The following is a 20,838-nucleotide window of genomic DNA, read 5'->3' on the forward strand; positions in this document are numbered from 1 at the left end:
TTAACATCAGACTTTTCATCACAAACCCTAAAAGCTAGAAAGGAATGGGATGATATTTTCAAAATACTAAAAGACAAAGATTGCCAGCCAAGAATACTCTACCCTGCAAGGCTATCCTTCCGAAATGAGGGGCAAATAGTATATTTCTCAGACAAACAAAAACTGCGGGAGTTCACTACCACACGACCACCCTTACAAGAAATCCTCAAGGGAGTACTGGGTTTGGTTCCTGAAAAATAACTACCACTGCCATAAAAACCTAAGAAAAATCTAAACCCGCTAGTACAATAAAAATGGCATTCATGAAGAGAAAACAAGCTAACAAAAACACTATCTACAACCTAAGGAACCAACAAACAAAGAAACCAAACAGTAAATCAGAAAGCAAGGAACAAAAGACACCTAAGACAACCAAACAACCAATAAAATGCTAGGAATAAATCAACACCTTTCAATAACAACTCTTAATGTTAAAGGCTTAAATTCCCCAATTAAAAGACACAGACTGGCTGACTGGATCAAAAAGCAGGACCCAACTATATGCTGCCTACAAGAGACCCACCTCACCCATAAAGATTCACATAGACTAAGAATGAAAGGATGGAAAAAGATTTACCATGCAAACAGAAAAGAAAAACGAGCTGGAGTGGCTATTCTTATATCTGACAAAATAGACTTTAAACTAAAAACCATAAAAAGAGACAATGAGGGACACTACTTAATGATAAAAGGACTGATCCATCAAGAAGACATAACAATCATAAATATGTACGCACCCAATGTTGGAGCAGCCAGATTTATAAAACAAACTCTATTAGACCTAAAGAAGGAAATAGACACTAATACCATAATAGCAGGGGACCTGAACACTCCACTGTCAATATTAGACAGATCATCTAGGCAAAGAATCAGTAGAGAAACACAAGATCTAAACAAGACTCTAGACCAATTGGAATTGGCAGATATCTACAGAACATTCCACCCAACAACCTCAGAATATTCATTCTTCTCATCAGCACATGGATCATTCTCCAGGATAGATCACATATTAGGTCACAAATCAAGTCTCAATAAATTCAAAAAAATTGCAATTATCCCATTATCTTCTCAGACCACAATGGATTAAAACTAGAAATTATTAACAAACAAAACTCTGGAAACTATACAAACACATGGAAATTAAACAGCATTCTACTTAATGACATATGGGTCCAAGAAGAAATCAAGCAGGAAATCAAAAAGTTTATTGAAACTAATGAAAACAATGATACATCATACCAAAACCTGTGGGATACTGCAAAAGCAGTATTGAGGGGAAAATTTATTGCATTAAATGCTCACTTCAGAAGAATGGAAAGATGGCAAGTGAACAACCTAACACTTCACCTTAAAGAACTAGAAAAACAAGAACAATCCAATCCTAAAGTCAGCAGACGGAAAGAAATCATTAAGATCAGAGCAGAACTGAATGAAATTGAAAACCAAAAAACAATTCAAAAGATCAACGAATCAAAAAGTTGGTGTTTTGAAAAGATAAATAAAATTGACAAACCATTAGCGTGGCTAACAAAAAAAAGAAGAGAGAAGACTCAAATAACAAAAATTAGAAATGAAAAAGGCGATATTACAACTGATTCATCTGAAATACAAGGAATCATTCGAGACTACTATAAACAACTATACGCCAACAAATTTGAAAATCTGGAGGAAATGGATAAATTTCTGGACACACACAAGCTCCCAAAACTGAACCGTGAAGACGTAGAAAATTTGAACAGACCAATAACAATAAAGGAGATTGAAGCTGTTATCAGAAGGCTCCCAACAAAGAAAAGCCCAGGACCAGATGGATTCACAGCAGAATTTTACCAAACATTCAAAGAGGAATTGACACCGATTCTTTACAAACTATTCCAAAAGATTGAAACGGACGCAAATCTCCCAAACTCATTCTATGAAGCAAACATCATCCTGATACCAAAACCAGGTAAAGATATAACCAAAAAAGAAAACTACAGGACGATATCCTTGATGAATATAGATGCAAAAATCCTCACTAAAATACTAGCAAACAGAATACAGCAACACATACGAAAAATTATTCATCACGATCAAGTGGGATTCATCCCAGGGATGCAAGGTTGGTTCAACATACGCAAATCAATAAATGTGATACACCATATTAATAAACTCAAACACAAGGACCATATGATCATCTCTATAGATGCTGAAAAAGCATTTGATAAAGTTCAGCACTCATTCATGACAAAGACCCTCTATAAGTTAGGTATAGAGGGAAAGTATCTCAACATAATTAAAGCCATATATGACAAACCCACTGCCAATATCATCCTGAATGGGGAAAAGCTGAAAGCTTTTCCTTTAAGAACAGGCACTAGACAAGGATGCCCACTCTCACCACTCCTATTCAACATAGTGTTGGAAGTACTAGCCAGAGCAATCAGAGAAGAGAAGGAAATAAAGGGCATCCAGATTGGAAAAGATGAAGTCAAACTGTCCCTGTTTGCAGATGACATGATCCTATATATCGAACAGCCTAAAACCTCTACAAAAAAACTCTTGGAATTGATAAATGATTTCAGCACAGTAGCAGGATACAAAATCAACACACAAAAATCAGTAGCATTTCTTTTCTCCAATAGTGAACATGCAGAAGGAGAAATCAAGAAAGCCTGCCCATTTACAATAGCCACCAAAAAAATAAAATACTTAGGAATTGAGTTAACCAAGGAGGTGAAAAATCTCTATAATGAGAACTACAAACCACTGCTGAGAGAAATTAGAGAGGATACAAGAAGATGGAAAGATATTCCATGCTCTTGGATTGGAAGAATCAACATAGTGAAAATGTCCATACTACCCAAAGTGATATACAAATTCAATGCAATCCCCATCAAAATTCCAAAGACATTTTTCTCAGAAATGGAAAAAACTATTCAGACATTTATATGGAACAATAAAAGACCACGAATAGCCAAAGCAATGCTCAGCAAAAAAAATAAAGCTGGAGGCATAACACTACCTGACTTTAAGCTATACTACAAAGCTATGATAACCAAAACAGTATGGTACTGGCATAAAAACAGACACACTGACCAATGGAATAGAATAGAGAATCCAGAAATCAACCCACACACTTACTGCCATCTGATCTTTGACAAAGGCACCAAGTCTATTCACTGGGGAAGGGACTGCCTCTTCAGCAAGTGGTGCTGGGATAACTGGATATCGATATGCAGGAGAATGAAACTAGATCCATACCTCTCACCGTATACTAAAATCAACTCAAAATGGATTAAGGATTTAAATATACACCCTGAGACAATAAAACTTCTTAAAGAAAACATAGGGGAAACACTTCAGGAAATAGGACTGGGCACAGACTTCATGCATAAGACCCCAAAAGCACGGGCAACCAAAGGAAAAATAAACAAATGGGATTATATCAAACTAAAAAGCTTCTGCACAGCAAAAGAAACAATTAAAAGAGTTAAAAGACAACCAACAGAGTGGGAGAAAATATTTGCAAAATATACATCTGACAAAGGATTAATATCCAGAATATATAAGGAACTCAAACAACTTTACAAGAAGAAAACAAGCAACCCAATTAAAAAATGGGCAAAAGAGCTAAGTAGGCATTTCTCTAAGGAAGATATCCAAATGGCTAACAGACATATGAAAAAATGCTCAACATCACTCAGCATCCGGGAAATGCAAATCAAAACCACATTGAGATACCATCTAACCCCAGTTAGGATGGCTAAAATGCAAAAGACTATGAACGATAAATGCTGGCGAGGCTGCGGAGAAAAAGGAACTCTCATACATTGTTGGTGGGACTGCAAAATGGTGCAGCCTCTATGGAAAATGGTATGGAGGTTCCTTAAACAATTGCAAATAGATCTACCATACGACCCAGCCATCCCACTGTTGGGAATATACCCAGAGGAATGGAAATCATCAAGTCGAAGGTATACCTGTTCCCCAATGTTCATCGCAGCACTCTTTACAATAGCCAAGAGTTGGAACCAGCCCAAATGCCCATCATCAGATGAGTGGATACGGAAAATGTGGTACATCTACACAATGGAATACTACTCAGCTATAAAAACGAATGAAATACTGCCATTTGCAACAACATGGATGGACCTTGAGAGAATTATATTAAGCGAAACAAGTCAGGCACAGAAAGAGAAATACCACATGTTCTCACTTATTGGTGGGAGCTAAAAATTAATATATAAATTCACACACACAAACCGGGGGGGGGGTAAGAAGATATAACAACCACAATTATTTGAAGTTGATACAACAAACAAACAGAAAGGACATTGTTGGGGGGGGAGGGGGGAGGGAGAAGGGAGGGAGGTTTTGGTGATGGGGAGCATTAATCAGCTACAATGTATATCGACAAAATAAAATTTAAAAAAAAAAAAAAAGAAATATGGATCTGCACAAGAAATAAAGAGCATCAGAAGTGGTAATCTCATGGGTACACGTATTGGGTTTTCCCCCCCTTACTATTTAAACCTTTTTAAAAGATAGTTGACTGTTTAAACAAATATATTTTCAGATTTATAACACATATAAAAGTAAAATATATGCCAAAATACTGTAAAAGTCCAGGTGGGTAGAAACGGAAGGATACCACTATAAGGTTCTTATACATGAAGTATATAATGTCATTTGCACTTAGACTGTGATAGGTTAAAAATGTGTACTACAAACAATAAAGCAACCTATATAATAACATGAGTTGAAGTTATTAGCCAATAAGCCAAGAAAGAAGATAAACGGAATCATTAAAAACCTCAATTAACCCAAAAAAGGCAGAAAAAGAGGAAAAATGACAGACTACCAATGACAGCAAGTCCTCCACAGATAGAGCGAGAAAGAAATAAAACAGAGAATAAAGACAAGGAAATACATAAGCATGTAAAATTTAGCATTTTAAATCACTCTTTTCGTACAGCAATAGCAGTAAGACTGGATTTTCAGCTGAGCAGCAAAATAATGAAACGTCTAATTCAGTCTTGGAGCTGATAACTGATAAAGCCCTTGTTCAAACAAAATAAAACAAAAAGAATCTCACACTTTGAAGGCTAGCATTAGTAAATAAAAAGTCCTGTTTTCCAGTATGATTAGAAAAAGGTTAGAAATACAGCCATGCACCACACAACAACGTTTTGGTCAACGATGGACCACATATATGATGGTGGTCCCATACATTATAATGACACAAAATGCATTACATGTTGGTGGTGATGCTGGCATAAACAAACCCTGTGCCGTCAGTTGTATAAATGTAGAGTACATAAAATTACTGTATGTACAGTGTATAATACTTGACAATAAATGACTATGTCACTGGCTTACGTATTTACTATACTCATACATTGTATTGTTACTTTAGGGCGTACTCCTTCTACTTATTAAAAAATAAAAGGCTACTGTAAAACCATAGGCCATGTTACTCGGGCAGCAGTCTCATATATCTCATGTTTACCATGTCTCTTGATTGTATCCTTTTCTCTTGTGCTTGATTTAATCTCCTGTTGTTTTGTTCATCATGACCCCAAAGAGTACTAAATATATGGCTAATGTTGCCAGTAAGAGGCCACACTGAGTGACTGTGTAGGAGCCATACCATTCAGGTTTGTGTAAGTACACTCTATGATGATTGTCTAATGACGCATTTCTTAGAATGTATCCCTGTCCTTAAGCAATGCGTGGCTGCATTTCATTTGATATTAGTTTTTTTTAAAAAACTAACCCCCCCAAATATGGTTTACCTAGCAGGCTCAGAAAAAGAAAATTCTCTTTTGTCCATATTATCAAAAAAGCAAATACATAGGAACTAAAAAAAAAAATGTGAAACTTCATCTTCTAGTCATTCCCTTGCATAACCTGAACTACAGAAACTTATTAAAAGCTACTATCACAAACCTGTACACCATTCTTCTCATTTTACAGAGATCCCTTCCAGCCCTAAGGTCATGAGGACCAGCAGCTGAACGAAGCACTCTCCCCTGTGTGTGTACAGTAGGGCAGAATGTGGCCTACTTTGGGCCATCCATTAACAGATATTATTCCAGATATTGCTCACAGAATACTGTTAGGTCTGATGAGGGCTCCTGCTCCTCCTACCTCTGCATGGGGCTATTCAGGGTGTTTAATGAATAAACTGAAAACTCTTAACTGCTGCAAGAGATTCAGAACAGCAATGAACACCAAGCAGCAGCAGATGTAGGAGTCAAGGCCTCCCGAGAGACAGCTGCTCAAGGCACACTGAAGGGAGGCAGTCAATTACCATAATAAGTGGAACACACCCCTCCTATCTTTATTCAAAGTTGCACTAACCAAAATGATGAGTCACAGGCTAATGGCTTGTTTTAATTCCTAGCAGACTGTTCATTGCTCCTCACTCATCTATACCTCACCCAGAGAATCTGAATTTAAATCACAAAGCTTCTGTATGCATACCACCATACCTACTTTATCAGATTTAGCTTAGCTATCACGTCATACACTCCCATAGACCCCTTCTCTTCCTCATCTGCAAAATCATCCTCTTTAACTGTTCGTTCATTTTCTGATTTATACATTAGTCAATATGCTACACAAGGACACAAGCTGACTGCCTTTCTTGTTCATTGTCATCAGTGAGCAAGCCTCACATGGTGCCTGGCACACATTATGCACACATTAATTGCTTGAATAATAAATAAGTTAAGAAATCTTGCCTAGCAGAGCAGGCTCAATATATGTGTAGATAATGAAACAAAAAACAGACACTGTGCTCTCAAATCACTGAAGAGTAAAGAGCTGAACATCCACATTTTTTCTGGAAATCGAGGGAGGGAGTTACAAGAATGGATGAGAAAACCTGTGTACATATAAAGAAAGAACTAAGATGCTCTAATATGCCAAGTTCAAACTGGAAAGGCTTTAGAATTTGAGTCATGCTCTAGCAGGTAAATGAATACACACACCCAGTGAATTGTACGTCACTTGAAGGCACACCCTCAACCTCAGGCAATACTCAGTGTCTAACACAAGATCCCCAATAAATTGCATATCCCTTGCACAGCCTTAAATCTGATAATATTTAGTCTTTGACTTGAGATCTCAAAATTAAACAGTCATAAAACTACACAGCACTTACATGAAGAGGGTCTCAGAGAAACTGATTGGGGGGAAGGGTTCTGGTAGTCAACAGTATTCTGTCACTGTCAAAAGCAGGGAAGAATGAAAGTACAAGAATTTTCAAAAAGAACTGTATTATTAAATTTAATTAGATTTGATCTGAATGCATTAAGTCCCAATAAAAGATATCCCAAAAGAACTTTAGAATAAAATATAAGAAAAATACTCTGAAGGCACTCTTGAAAAAATTAAGATGAGTAATCTTATTCTCCCTTATAACAAAGCAAATCACTTATTTAACTTTGGATACATTTTTCTGACCAAAGATAATATTTTGTTTTTTTAAATCCTGGTGAGTCAACAGCTGCTTGGGATAAATGAAAAGTCCAGTTTTTAGCATCACATGGCAAATGGCTGTCTATTACACAATGGAATTCCACCCCCCTCCAAAATATAGTGAGAAGGGAAAAACTAGTTTGGCCTAGTTACTGATACCAGTGACCTCACTGATAGTGAAAAGTTTGTCCTTATAGTGAAGAAAGAAACTGTAATCATGTTTAAAAAAATAACTTAAGCTCACAGTGATGACTAATAAGAGTGAGGAAGGTAAAGGCTTCACGGAAGCATAACTGCCAACTGCTTTTCCCTTATCCAGATTGTCCAGCAGGGTTATCAGAACCAGGTGTTTGGTTACGCTGACAGGAAATGGGAAGACCCACACAGACAAATCCCACTCCTTTCTCCTCTCTGGAAGGGAAGACTTCAAAGCCAGGCAAAAATGCCTGCTGAATGCATTATCCACAATAGCCAAAAAACTACAAACAACTTCAATGTCCATCAATAATTAGTGAACAGATATACAAAATGGAGTATATTCATACACTGGAATACTATTCAACAATAAAAAAAGAACAAACCACCACACTGCTACATGGATCAACCTCAAAAATGTTAGGTGAAATGAAAAAAAACCGACACAAGAGACCACACATTACATGATTCCATATAATCAAAATGCTCAAAAAAGACAAATTTACACAGACAGAAATATTAGTGGTTGCCGGAGGATCTGAGTTGGAATGGGGACTAACTGTAAATGGGTATGAGGAATCTGATTGGGATGATGAAAGTGTTCTAGTACGGATTTGTGGTGAAGGTTGTACCACTCAGTAAACTTACTAAAACTCACTGAAATGTAAGCTTGAACTGGCTAAATTTCACGACATATAAAACGGGGCTGGCTGGTTAGCTCAGTTGGGTAGAGCATAGTGCTGATAACACCAAGGTCCAGGGTTTAATCTCTGTACCAGCCAGCCACCAAAAAAAAAAAAAAAGAAAAGAAACCTCAAGCTGCTTTAAAAAAAAACAAAACCTGCTGAACAGAATCCTATGTCTCTGGGAGGCATCTGCGAAGCAGCAGCCCGCACGTAGTACCAGACAAGGCCCTGCTTCCTGTCTCGCCTCACTTCCTTTCTCCTCATCCTCATCTCCCTGGGCTTGCACCTCCCAAGTTAAGTATCAATACAGGGGTCATGCACTAAAGCAGTGCTCACTCTTGTTTTCATTTTTGTTGTTGATGCCGTCATTGTTGTTGTTATTGTTATTGTTCTGAATGAAAAGAAACAAACACCTGAGCAAAACCTAAGTTTAAAATCAAAACTACAATTTCTAGTTAAACGTGGTGGATGGATCACATGAGTCATGAGGATTAATTCCCATAAAAATGATTTTAGGGTAAACAATAAGGAGATAAAGGGGAAGAGATGGAAAAGAGATCACTTCTATCAGGTTTTGACAGCTAAAATGGTAGATGAAGTGATAACCGACTTAGTAAAGAGGGAAAAGTTACACCCTACTTTGCCTACTGAGGAGGACACCAAAAGGAAGCAAGGCAGTTCGCCCCACAGAACCCTGAGAAGGTCATCATTTGGAAGCAACTGATACCAGGTGAGGTACAAAGCTAAAATCAGAGGAACTGGTGAAAGTTTGCCTGTTTAGTGGTTGAATGCCCTAGGACCCCTCTCTCTACCTCACACAGCCTATCCCACATCACTCCATACCCACAGGGAACCAGAGGTATAGTCCCTGAAGAAACTAAGTAGGTGATGCTCGAGACAACAGGACATGAGGCAAAGTAGTGGGACACAGAGTTAAAAACACAGGGACTTTTGGCCATGCAAGGACTCAGAAACTTTATACCCCATATACCCTTTCTTAAAAAAACTACTACGGATATGCTTCAAGAAAATAAGATAGTAAACCAAAAAAGAAGACTGTGGTATCTGGGAAACAGAGATGTTCCAGGACAACAGCTATTTACCAGGTCCAGGAGTAACCATACCTGCCCTGCTCTGAAGTATCTCCAGGGAGAAAAAACAAATCAATAGATTATCTGAAACAGTATCTGAAGTTTTTAAGCATATGTTAAGGCTGAACTTTGCTAGGCATTTAATATATCATTTAAGGCATTTGAGGAGAAAAGTCTAGATAGGTAAATAGAAAACTATGCAAATGAAAAAATAAAAGCAATATCGGGGGAGTGACGTTTAAAATAAGAAATGTGATCATATTAGACTGCATGGCTCACAGCAACTACCACTTTAACCCCAAATTATGATACACTCTTTTAAGGGAGGGAGCAAGTATAGCAGCTAAATATTCAACTACTATTGAACTACAGTAGCTCAACAACTATAATGACTGCTACAGGAAGTCAACAAATGTATAAAACTGGTAAATCAAGAAACAGCCATACAAGCATATAATTTAGAAATACGGCAGTAAATATAAGATACAGCAGCTAAAAGCACTGAAAATTGATTCCTCTGGGAAACAGGATAATTGAGTTGGAGCACTTTAGTATCATCTGATTGTAATTTTGATAAGTTTTTTAAGACCCCATCTATAATTAAAATAATGGATTTTTTAAGTTTTAATGTAAAAGTGGGGTTTTTTTCTTTCAGTTATTTATATTTAACAGAATAACTTGTCCATATCTAGCCATATTTGAGGCAACTCCAATGCCCAGGGTACAAAGGCATTTGGCAATTATAAGCAGCATGTGCTCTGGCTCCCTACTTTTCAAGGATGGGAGAATCAACTGCTGGGCTCGAACAACAGCCCCCAACTCTCCAGGTTGCTAAAGCACTAACCAAACAGAGTTTATTAAAAGGCTCACTTGGAATCCACCCACCCAGTTCAGTGCTTCTCTAAGTGTGGTCTGCTAACTGCAGTACACAGCAAGATCATTTCAGAAACTGAGAATAAGTGTATAAAAACCTGTACAGCAATTTGACAAGGTAACATTATGTCTTTTGATTTTAATAAAACTTAAGCTGGTATTTTCTATCTCTACTTTTTCATTTCACTTTTCTAGTCATTTGTTTTTACTGTATTTTACTGTACAGAGAAGCTCTGCTGAGGCTGAGCCACTTGGGCTTATAAGGAACACACTGAAGCGTGTGCCATTCCATGCGCAGACATATTCTTTGTATCTGAATGCAAATGTGCTGGGTACAGGACCTGGGGAGACGTAGACAACACAGGATCTACAGCTGATATTCCATATTTGGTATTTTGCACCCATCCCCCTGTCTTTCCTGAGTTCCATGAGAGTAGATCTACCACCTTTCTTCGTTCACTACCATATACCTAACACTCAGAAAGGGCCCAGCATGAGTAACAGCACAGTAAGTACTCGCTATATGAAACCACCCTGTATGGTTAATTGTTTTTCACCTTTTCTCCCCAATTTAGGTATAAGTTCCGCATAGTGCTGCCCCAGATGTTAGAGTTTCTAAGATTCCAGTTTTTAAAATGTAGATGTCCTAAAACTTATTCTAATCTTTCCTTTGGAATTCTTACAGGAAAAAGTACCTCCCAACTTGGTGCCTCCCAACAAATCACTTTATTAATTATCTAACTTAAGAGGCAGCTTCTCCTCTGAATAATGCTAGTGGACTTTTATTACTGAACCAGCCTCATAACAAAAGATCACATCCTGTTTGGTGAGCAGTGATTTAACATTATAAAACCTAAGAACATACTGCTGCCACACTAGTTACCGGAAATAAATATAACATCACCCTAGCCTTCTCCATTTTCTTCCTAACCATCCTTCCACGTGTCCAAAAAGTTTACTCTGATTCAATCCTTGTGTTATCATATTATTAGAGCAAAACAACTGTCAACCAAATCTTCTGGAAGTTAAATAAGTACCTGGGAATCTCTACCCCCTGATAATAAAGTGATTGCCCCCAAATAAAATCTAAAAATACCATAATATTTTAACACTGTAATCCAGACTAGCATTACAAGAAAGCAAATTGAATTAGTGAAAAATCTATCTGTAGTAAATCTTCAAAGCACTTACTTGCAAATACTTTATATGATGGACTGCAACCTACCGTGTATCTATCTACTTGTGACAGAATCCAAGGTTTTAAAACACTGACTCAAAAGGTAAGGAGGTGACCTAAAACTGTTTCAACCCTTACAATTATCATATTCTAAATTAGCATTTGATTTTGAGAATTTACTGAGGAATCTTGACTCTAATACAGTTAACTATCAAGCAGTCTGCATTTTTGTACATTTTACCTCACTGTCTAGAACACACCTATACCCAAGCTGGAGAGTGAACCTGCCAGGTTACCATAGTAATGCTAGCTTCTTGCCAACAGTTCTGTCTCAGCACCTTGACCACCTGTGTCTGAAAAGCAGTAACTTGGGTAATTATTTAAATATCCTATTGATGTCTGCCAGTTTTTTTAAATGATTGGAATAAAGAAAAATGAAAGCACTGATACTAATGATAAGAAGCACAGGCACCATAAACTTAACACAATTGAGAGATGGAAAATACCTGATGCTCCAAAAGTGGGAAATCTCTTAGCTCAAGCAGCTGTTTACAACCCGTTGGCCAAGTATTTACTAATAAAGGAAAGAAACAAAATTAAACACTATGTATGAAATTCATATATCAAAGCATAGGTAAAATATACTTAGTCTATAATATTTTTAACTCTCTAGAAATGAAACTCCTTAGAAGATGATTCTTTGACTTAGCACATCTGTTCAGGGATGCGTTATTTCAAAAAACATCTCTTTGCTCTTCCATGCTCAATCTGCAAAAATCTATGAACACAGAGAGTGTACCCAAAGTGCCCAGATGGTATTCTTGGATTATACCAATATGTAGAAATACATACACATCCAATATTTGTTAATACAAGTCTGCAGGTATGCAACTGACTATATATTTATTACAAAGTTTCAAGCAATAAGGAATAAAAAATACATCATCAGCAGGGTTTTGTTTGGTAGCTGGATTTTCTGGAAAAGCTTGTGATGTTCCTGATTTAGTAAAACACTTTTGGAAGTCTGGGTTGATATTCTTTAAGAGAGCTACACACCAATACTTGTTCAACAGGGCTTGCTTCCTCTCACTTTACCCAAGTCCAGAATCCTTCCAGCATGAAGGAAACCTACATCTCAGAACAAGCCTGAACATGCCTCTCAGCTGCAGATCAGCTGATACAACCCACCTCCTAAAGAAAACATCCAGGGCCGACCCTGTGGCGCAGTGCGGCGCTGGGAGCGCAGCAGTGCTCCCGCCGCGGGTTCGGATCCTATATACGGATGACCGGTGCGCTCACTGGTTGAGCGCAGTGCGGCCGGTCACAAAAAGCCAAAAAAAAAAAAGAAAAGAAAAAGAAAAGAAAACATCCAAAGGCTGGCCGGTTAGCTCAGCTGGTTAGAGCGCAGTGTTATAATACCCAGGTCGAGGGTTCGGTTCCCTGTACCAGCCGGCCACCAAAAAAAAAAAAGAAAACATCCAGTTCTGCAAAGTTCATTCTGCCCCACTGGATGACTTTACCTCCATTTAATAACAAGAGATCCTACACCAATTAAGAACAAGAGATCCTACACTTAAAAGATAACATTTAGAGAACGCCTCACAAAAGTTTAGGTTTTAGACTAATGATTTTTAAAAGCCAGACAATTCATGGCACTTTATTGCTAAGCAATCGAAAGTAATTTTAGCACTTTTATCCTGTTGATCCCAAGGCTCCTCCTAATCTAGTGGACAGTGTATCCATTCAAAGGGGCATACCAAGGTGAACTCAGCAAGTTAAACACAGCAAGGAGGAATGCCCAAGTATCCACTCCAACCTCTCCTCCCCTCTACCACCACTTCCTCTCTCTGGACCACTGCCCTAGGCCAATCATCTCACTTGTTCCTTCCCCAAAATCATCTGATCAAATCCCAGCCATCCTCAATCCCTACGAAACTTCTCAGTGGCTCCTCAGTGCTTAAAGAATGAAGTCCCGGGCCGAGCCCGTGGCGCACTCGGGAAAGTGCTGCGCTGGGAGCGCGGCGACGCTCCCGCCGTGGGTTCGGATCCTATATAGGAATGGCCGATGCACTCACTGGCTCAGTGCCAGTCAAAAAAGAGACCAAAAGAAAAAAAGAATGAAGTCCCTCCTCCACCAGAGCCCAAATAACCTCTCCCTAAGATTCTCACTATTCCCTAAACCTCCTGCCATTTCCAAAGGTTACCTTCGTCCTTCTGCCACATATACATGCCCTTCCCACCACCTTTCATCAATGAATGGGGGGGGGTACAGCGTTAGCACAGTGCCCGAGGGGGGCAAATGCTCAGTATTGGCTCCCTTACCAGCAAGGTCTTTAAGCTTAGAGGACTCTCCTCCTCAACCTCCAAGGACTTCATTGTGCCTTTCCTCCCAGAACAGGTTCAAGACCTCCATAAAGTCTGTTGTCCCTCCTTTAAGTGAGCCCTGATTTCAAACATTTCACTTGCTGGATTCTAAACTCCCTGCTTTCCACCTTACTGTTTACTGGATTCCTCTCTGACCCCTACAGTCCTTTCAAGACAGAATTTTCCTACTCAGGCTGGCAGTCTTCTATTCATGACAGTTTGGAACACCAGCCATTGTATGTTCACAAAATCCAAAATAACAGTAGTTATCCTGAGAAAAACCCAAAAATCATCAAATAAATATTAAAAGTAACAATAAAATCCAAAATAACATGGAAACAAACTTGATCCACTTCTGGTTTTAGTTTTCCAAACTATCACTATATCCCCATTTATGAAAATAATTAAAATTCACTATGTTCATTCAGCCTGGGGAATGAGTAAGCAGACATGCACATGATCATGCTACAGACACTTTTATGAATATATGGTATTCTGAATGTAACCTTGTGAACAGAAACTCAGAACTTCGTTTTTTTTAAAGTTTTAATTTATGAGTATCCTTTCCTAAGGCTAAAAATAAATTTCTCCAAACAGAATACACCCTGTTTTTCAACTTCTCTTTTTAAGATACCATTACATACTGTTCAACTATACCAGCCATTTACCATTTTTGTCAGATACATGAAAAATTAGAAGCTATCTCCCCAGAACAGCTATTTCCATAAAACATATCAAAACTCAGAAGACTCCCTTTCAACTCAATCACTTCACATAAATATAGTCACCTCAAAATAAACTCTGTCACTTAAAACTGAAAAGTTCACAGAAAAAATGAAAAATAGAAAATATAATACTGAAATAAATTAGGACTACAGGTTGTTCAGCTTACAGGTGTTTTATCTGAAATTACAGTTTCCTTAAAAAAAAAAACTTCTTTATAAATAACAAATTAGTCACACATATTTTCCTAACTCCAACGCCATTCACACTAAAGGATGTTTAGCAGCAATGAGCAAACTTTAAAGCATTAATAATCTAATCCTAAAACCACCATATGCAAATCATGCCAACAAAAATTCTAAATAAACCCGAAGTATACTGGTAAACGGTTCTAGAAATTCCACATTTAAAAGGAGAACCGAGATGCTGCTCTGCTATTTTCACCACCTCTAAAGTTGAAGTTCCCAGTACCAGCCTGGGAATAGTAAAGAACTTCTTGTGACAGTCAGAAAACATATCTGAGGGAGCTCCAGTGGCGCAATCGGTTAGTGCACGGTACTTATACAGAAAACATATCTGAGACAATCAGGAAAATATTAACACTGGATATGATATTTTTCTAAGTGTACTAATGACATGATGATTATGTAAAAAACAAAAAAGAAATATACTGAAATATTTGAGTGAAATGTATCTGAGGTTTAAGTTAAGATAAAGAGGAGGAAGAATATAGATGAAGATTAGTCATGTGCTGATAACAAACTGAGCTATTCTCTCTTTGTGCGTATGTTTGAAATTTTCCATAATGATTAAAAAAATGTAACTATTTGTAAGCAAAGTCTCAGGGACTACTTTGTTCTGGATTGTATGCAACTTTTGCACGGATTTCTTAACTCCTTAGGTTTGCATAATTAGAGAATTTCTCCTCAACTGCACACAGACTTTGCAGAGAGCTGTGTCATTGCCGGTATCCCAAATACTTCTCAAATGCAGGGCTCAGCAAATCTACTTCAAAAGCTTGGGGGGAACACGGTATGGAATCAAAGAGGAAATGAGGAGGGGGAAAAAACTTAACAATGAACCTGCCCAAACTATCATCATAAAGAGCTCGTACTTCCTAAAACCAATACACACTCAGGCTTCTTTCTTTTTTCTTACAGTTTAAAAAGACTATTGCCTTCTAGTTTACTTCAGTGCCCTTAACATCCACGCTGACTGAATAAGATACAAACAATCCAACTACTGTGTAACCAGGTCAAAAAGTAGCTCTGGCTAACTCACTTGGAAGAGTTCATTCACCACTTAGATTTGGCCAGAAAACTGGGTTAGAAAAAACTGACTGGTGCTTAAACACTGGGGCTGCAGAGAATGTCTTTAAGCCAGTTACCAGCCACTCAGTGCACTGCAAAGTAATCTTTTCCAACGTTTCCCAAAGCCTTCCAAATGCAGTCGAGTTCAGCAGGCTGAGTTAACAGGGCTCCCTTTCGAATTCAAAAATCTGGCCTCAGCCCCAAAAGTTAACAAAACACATGCTAATTAGCTTGAGATCACCTAAGAACACTGACTCAAGTTCAGACCACAGGCCAGTCAGTAAGTACACCACCCAGGCCAGGGGAAGTTGGAGCTGCAGTAGAGGTGTTCAAGTGATAGATAAACCCTATTTATAAAGCAGAAAAGAGACAATAGGGTCCACGCTTACTCTGGCCCATGAGAATGTCTACAGTCAGCTTCCAGCCCTCCCCCCATTTGTAATGAGACAATGACAATTCTTCATGGTAAACCACAAAGCCCTGCTTCATAAGATATTTTTTCTAACCCAGCCTTGTATCTACTCTAACTGCTAGAAAACTCTCCAGTGCAGATTACTTTTAGAAAACGTTCAGTAACAAGAACCAAATCAAGACAGGGAGAATTCAACATTTGTTTTGAATTTTCAAGGCCTTCGCCTCCATTACCTACAGCTCTTTCATAATCTCGAGAACGAACAACACTGTTAGTCACATCAGGTGCCAGCTACTCAGCACAGACTCATAGTCTCCAGATTTGCTAGCTTCATTTACTATGAGAGACGAGCGCAGGGCGTTACAATTTTTAAAAAGAGAAAAATCGGGGGTGGGTCTGAAACCAGGGCATCCTCTTTATTCCTCGCTCTCCTTCATTTCTGTTTCTATTACACAGCTGTCAAACAGGTTATTCCTGGAATTCAGATTTTATAATCCCCACACCATAATTCTTCCTGCTCCTGTTGCCCAAACACACACTCCTCCCTATTTCCCCAAAATATGTTTTCATCCGTAGAGGATGTGGTAGCCAGTTATAAAGTAGTCCCAGGTAACACCAAACCCCCCACCTTGAGCACCTGGCAAGCATCCAAATGAGGAAACATGAAGACAATTTTCAAGAAGGCCAAGGCAGTGGTTTAGGAAAATCATAGGCAAGTCACGCTGATACTGAATTTTAATTCACACACAAACTCAGAAAGCCAGATTGGGGGCGGGGGGCGGGGGGGGGGGGGAAGAAAGAAGAAAAAATGCAGGTTGTCTTATGATACACTCCTTTTCCATTTTACTGAAGAAAACTGCATGCCTAAGAATGTAGCTTATTTCCTTATCTCAAAGCCAGGAAATGAGGTCTTTTAAGGCCAGTCTGAATATAAACTCCGTGTTTAAGAACAGAGGGACTGCGAGCGAAACCCCTTTCCCAACTTTGGCCGAGCGGCGTGTTTATCACCCTTCTGCTCGTCCCCAGCAAGAAGTTTCAACATGCCACGGCAAACAAAGAGGCGCCCCACACCGACCTTATAGACTTGTCCATAGGTGCCATTTCCAACCACTTCCACCAGCTCAAAAATCCCAGCAGGATCCTGGAGAGGAAGGAGGGGAGGGGTTATCATTTAAGAGAGACCAAAAAAACAGAATAAATAAAGCGGGGCAGTTGGAAAGAAAGGGCGGTGACAAAGAGGTGGGCTTGGCCCGTGCGGTCCCCCAGCGCCGAGGGCCGCGCGGGGGGCTGTGGCGGGTCGCGCCCCGCGTCCCCGCACATGCCGACACAGGCAGACAAAGGGGCCGCCGCGCCCGCGGCTCTGCCCACGGCGGCACCCGAGCGCCCGACCGGCCGGGGCGCGGCCCCCGCGGCCCGCCGCCCGCGGGCCCACTTACCCGCAGGGAGGAGAGGTCGATGTCCACCAGACTTTTTGCAGGGGAGTCGTTCGCCATTTTCCCTTTTTGCCACCCAAACACAAATGATAACAATAAATATCGCGCTGGCTCTGTGTGCTGCAGCCGCAGGCCAGGCCGCCGACGGCGCTTCTCGCGCGGCAGCTGGGCCGAGCCGGCCCGGGACTCTCCTCACGGGGCCGGGGGCGGCGGCGGCGGCGGGCTCGGCCACGCTCTCGGGCCGCGGGCGGCTCTCGGCCGGCCGGGGCCGCGAGAAGGGCGGGCGGGCGGAGCGTGCGCGGGCAGCGGCGGCGGCGGCGGCGGCACTCACACCATAGCGCGGGCCGGCCGTCAGGCCCCCAGGCGTCGCCCGCCGCCTCAGGCCCCGGCGCCCGCGCCCCGCGCCGCACGCCTCGAGGACCAGCCCAGAGTGTGGGGCCGCGGCGCCACCGAGAGTCGAGCGAGCGAGCGCGAGGCAGCGAGACAAAGATAACCCGGGAGGCGGGGGCGGAGGCGGGCAGGGGGCGGGGAGGGAGGGGGCGGCGGCGGCGCGGGAGGAGGAGAAACGGGACACCAAAAATATATTCTGAGGAGAGAGAAAACAGCTCCCCCTCTCCTCCTCCGGCAGGAAAAACGGGCGGAAACGCACTCCCAGCCCCAAGCCGCGGCGGGGAGGGCGCGCGGGGCGAGGCGTCGCGCGGCGTGAATGCTCGGCAGGGCGGGGCCCGAACAATGGCCCCGACACGGCGCCCGCGCCCGGCCCGCACGGCGCTCTCGAGGACGGCAGGAGCCGGGAGGAGATGGCTGGGAGTGCCCGGGGAGCTGCTCCGGGGAGAAGACGCCCGCACCGCGCAACTCCCGGCCGACGAAAGGATCGCCCCGCACCCACATGCTGGGGCGCCGACGGACCCTCCGTCTCTCAGGGACAGGGTGTGGCCCGCCCTGCCGGCGGCGCCCGGTCTGAAGGGTCGCGAACCCGGGTGGGTCCCAGCGGACGCGGGGCCTCCCTCGCTCCCCACCCCCACCTCTCCCAGCCCCCACCACTCTCTCCACCTGGGATACTCTTGAGACCCGCGTTTCCGGTTTCCGGACATGGTTTTCTTTAACTTTCTCTTCTTTTCCAGGCCAAATTTGTGGCACGGTTGTAGTGGGGGGATTCGCTGAGGATCCCTTGGCGGCCCGGCCAAATCGCTTCTGTAATTGCCTGGTGCTGCGTCCCTGACAGCGCTCGGTGGCTGAGCACTGTGAGTACTAACCCGGGGCGTGGTAAGTACTAACCCGTGTTTTGTACCTGGAGATTACTAAGGATCAACAAATAAGTTTCTTCCAGCAACCTCGGAAGTTAGTCTGAAGCATCGCAGTTTAATTAGCAGTCATTTATATCCCATTCCTCCACCGTCCAGAAACTTTCAGTGGCTCCCTATTACTTTGCAGAAAGTGTTCTCAAATGTGAGTGCATCGGAATCGCCAGGAGGGATTGTAAAAGCACCGATCACCAGGCCCCATCTTCCAGAGTTTCTGATCCAGGTCTGGAGTGGGCCTGAGAATGTGCATTTCTGGCAAGTTCTCAGTTGAAGCTGGCATGGCTGTTACAGAGATCACACACTGAGAGCAACGACATCACGGGGATGAAAATCCAAGGCCCTTCATAATTAATTGGGCTTCACAAATATCACCATCATCATCATCGTCGTTGTCATTATCTGCCAATTCTTACGTGAATACTATGCCCCACCCCACGTTGGACTGGGTGCTTTATATACAGTATGCAATTTACAGCCCTGCGGTAACGTTACTTACCCTCATTTTAGGTAAGGAAACAAAAGTACTGAAAGATAAGGAATGTACCCAAGTTCCTGAAAAACATGGCCTGGAAATGGAACTGGGTATTCTCACCAGGTTAGCCTGTTTCCAAAATCCAAGTCTCTGATTCAGCCAAGTTAGACTGCAGTACCCAGATGTTTAGCACTCTCCTGCTTTCCAGCAGTTCCAGGATTTTTGACTATGAGAATCCCTTGTATGACTAAAATATACTCAGGGTGCTTCCTTTGGCAGCACATATGCTAAAATTGGAATGATGCAGAAATTAGTATGGCCCCTGAACAAGGATGAAAAAATAATTATAAAATATATTCAGGAACTCCTGATATCTATTGATTAGGAAAATCAGAGTAACCAAAGTGTTCCTAGGAATTTATTGGTGCTTTTAAATTGTTTTTTTTTTCTATCATTCAACAGCAATAGCATTATCTATGAGTATGTTAAATAATTTACTCAGAGAATTAGTCTGGTGCAGATCTGAACTTTCAGACCATACTATTATTAATATTTCTATAGTGTTTATTATTAATAAAGGATAACACATGTTGGGCTGAGACAATTTGCTAAGTCCTTTACATGTATTATCTCAGTATTCTTCACATCAACCCTGAATGGTACTATTATTTTTCTCACTTTACACTCTAGGAGACCAACGTCCAGAGAAGTTCAATAACTTGCTCAATGTATACAGCTGGACCTGATGCAGAAATCCCTCCAAGGCAGCTTCCTTCCACAGGTTTTCCATGACCTTGAGGCCCCCCCCTCAGACTACCTCCTTCCACTCTGCCTATCCAAGTTCCTTCTGTCTCCTCAAGCAAAACCCAGAACTATGTCTTCCTTCTCCTACAGGCTTTCTGTAAATCTTCCTCACTCCTAAGCTGCTATTTTTATTTCACCACTTTTATTTCCCACTTTTGAGTTAGTACCTATTCTTGAAGTGCCTACCCAGTGCAAAGCACTGGCTTAGCCATTGCCCAGGATATCAGGAAAATCAAGACAGCCTACGCCCAAGGAACTTACAGTCTGATAATGGATATGAGACAATTTCATAAATAGCCATTGTACAAAGCAGAACATTACAAATTCTAGCAAAATAGAAAGAGCAGTAAACAGGTCTAGTGGAAAGTATGCTGGATTCAGGGCAAAACTGAACTGGGCTTGAACCCTAGTTCTATTGTTTATCAGTTGTGCAACCTTGCACATGTTGCTTAACTTCTGATCCTCCATTTTCTCTTCTGTATACTAAA

At 41.1% G+C, this 20,838-nt stretch overlaps 1 protein-coding gene and 1 non-coding gene across 25 annotated transcripts in view; one reads left to right on the plus strand and one right to left on the minus strand.

The window, feature by feature from the left end:
• MAP4K4 (mitogen-activated protein kinase kinase kinase kinase 4) overlaps window positions 1-18,196 on the minus strand; it is a 199,029-nt gene extending 180,833 nt beyond the window's left edge. For 5 of the 24 annotated variants that reach the window (XM_063077970.1, XM_063077969.1, XM_063077963.1 and 2 more), the window contains exons 1-2: window positions 17,774-18,192; window positions 17,413-17,478 (exon numbers count right to left, since the gene is read on the minus strand). In XM_063077970.1, the coding sequence (XP_062934040.1) occupies window positions 17,413-17,478; window positions 17,774-17,830 (123 nt within the window). In that variant the 5' untranslated portion in view covers window positions 17,831-18,192. Of the gene's footprint in view, window positions 1-17,412; window positions 17,524-17,773 lie in introns of those variants that run through there. The other 19 variants (XM_063077980.1, XM_063077983.1, XM_063077973.1 and 16 more) reach the window with 9 other exon arrangements.
• A 1,613-nt stretch (window positions 18,197-19,809) lies between these two features.
• LOC134363455 (U6 spliceosomal RNA) lies at window positions 19,810-19,913 on the plus strand. The gene has a single exon (XR_010021712.1). It is a non-coding gene; the product is annotated as a U6 spliceosomal RNA (small nuclear RNA).
• The last annotated feature ends 925 nt before the right edge of the window (window positions 19,914-20,838 follow it).

The sequence above is a fragment of the Cynocephalus volans genome, chromosome 14 (genome assembly GCF_027409185.1).
Source record: "Cynocephalus volans isolate mCynVol1 chromosome 14, mCynVol1.pri, whole genome shotgun sequence".
Taxonomy (NCBI): Eukaryota; Metazoa; Chordata; class Mammalia; order Dermoptera; family Cynocephalidae; genus Cynocephalus; species Cynocephalus volans.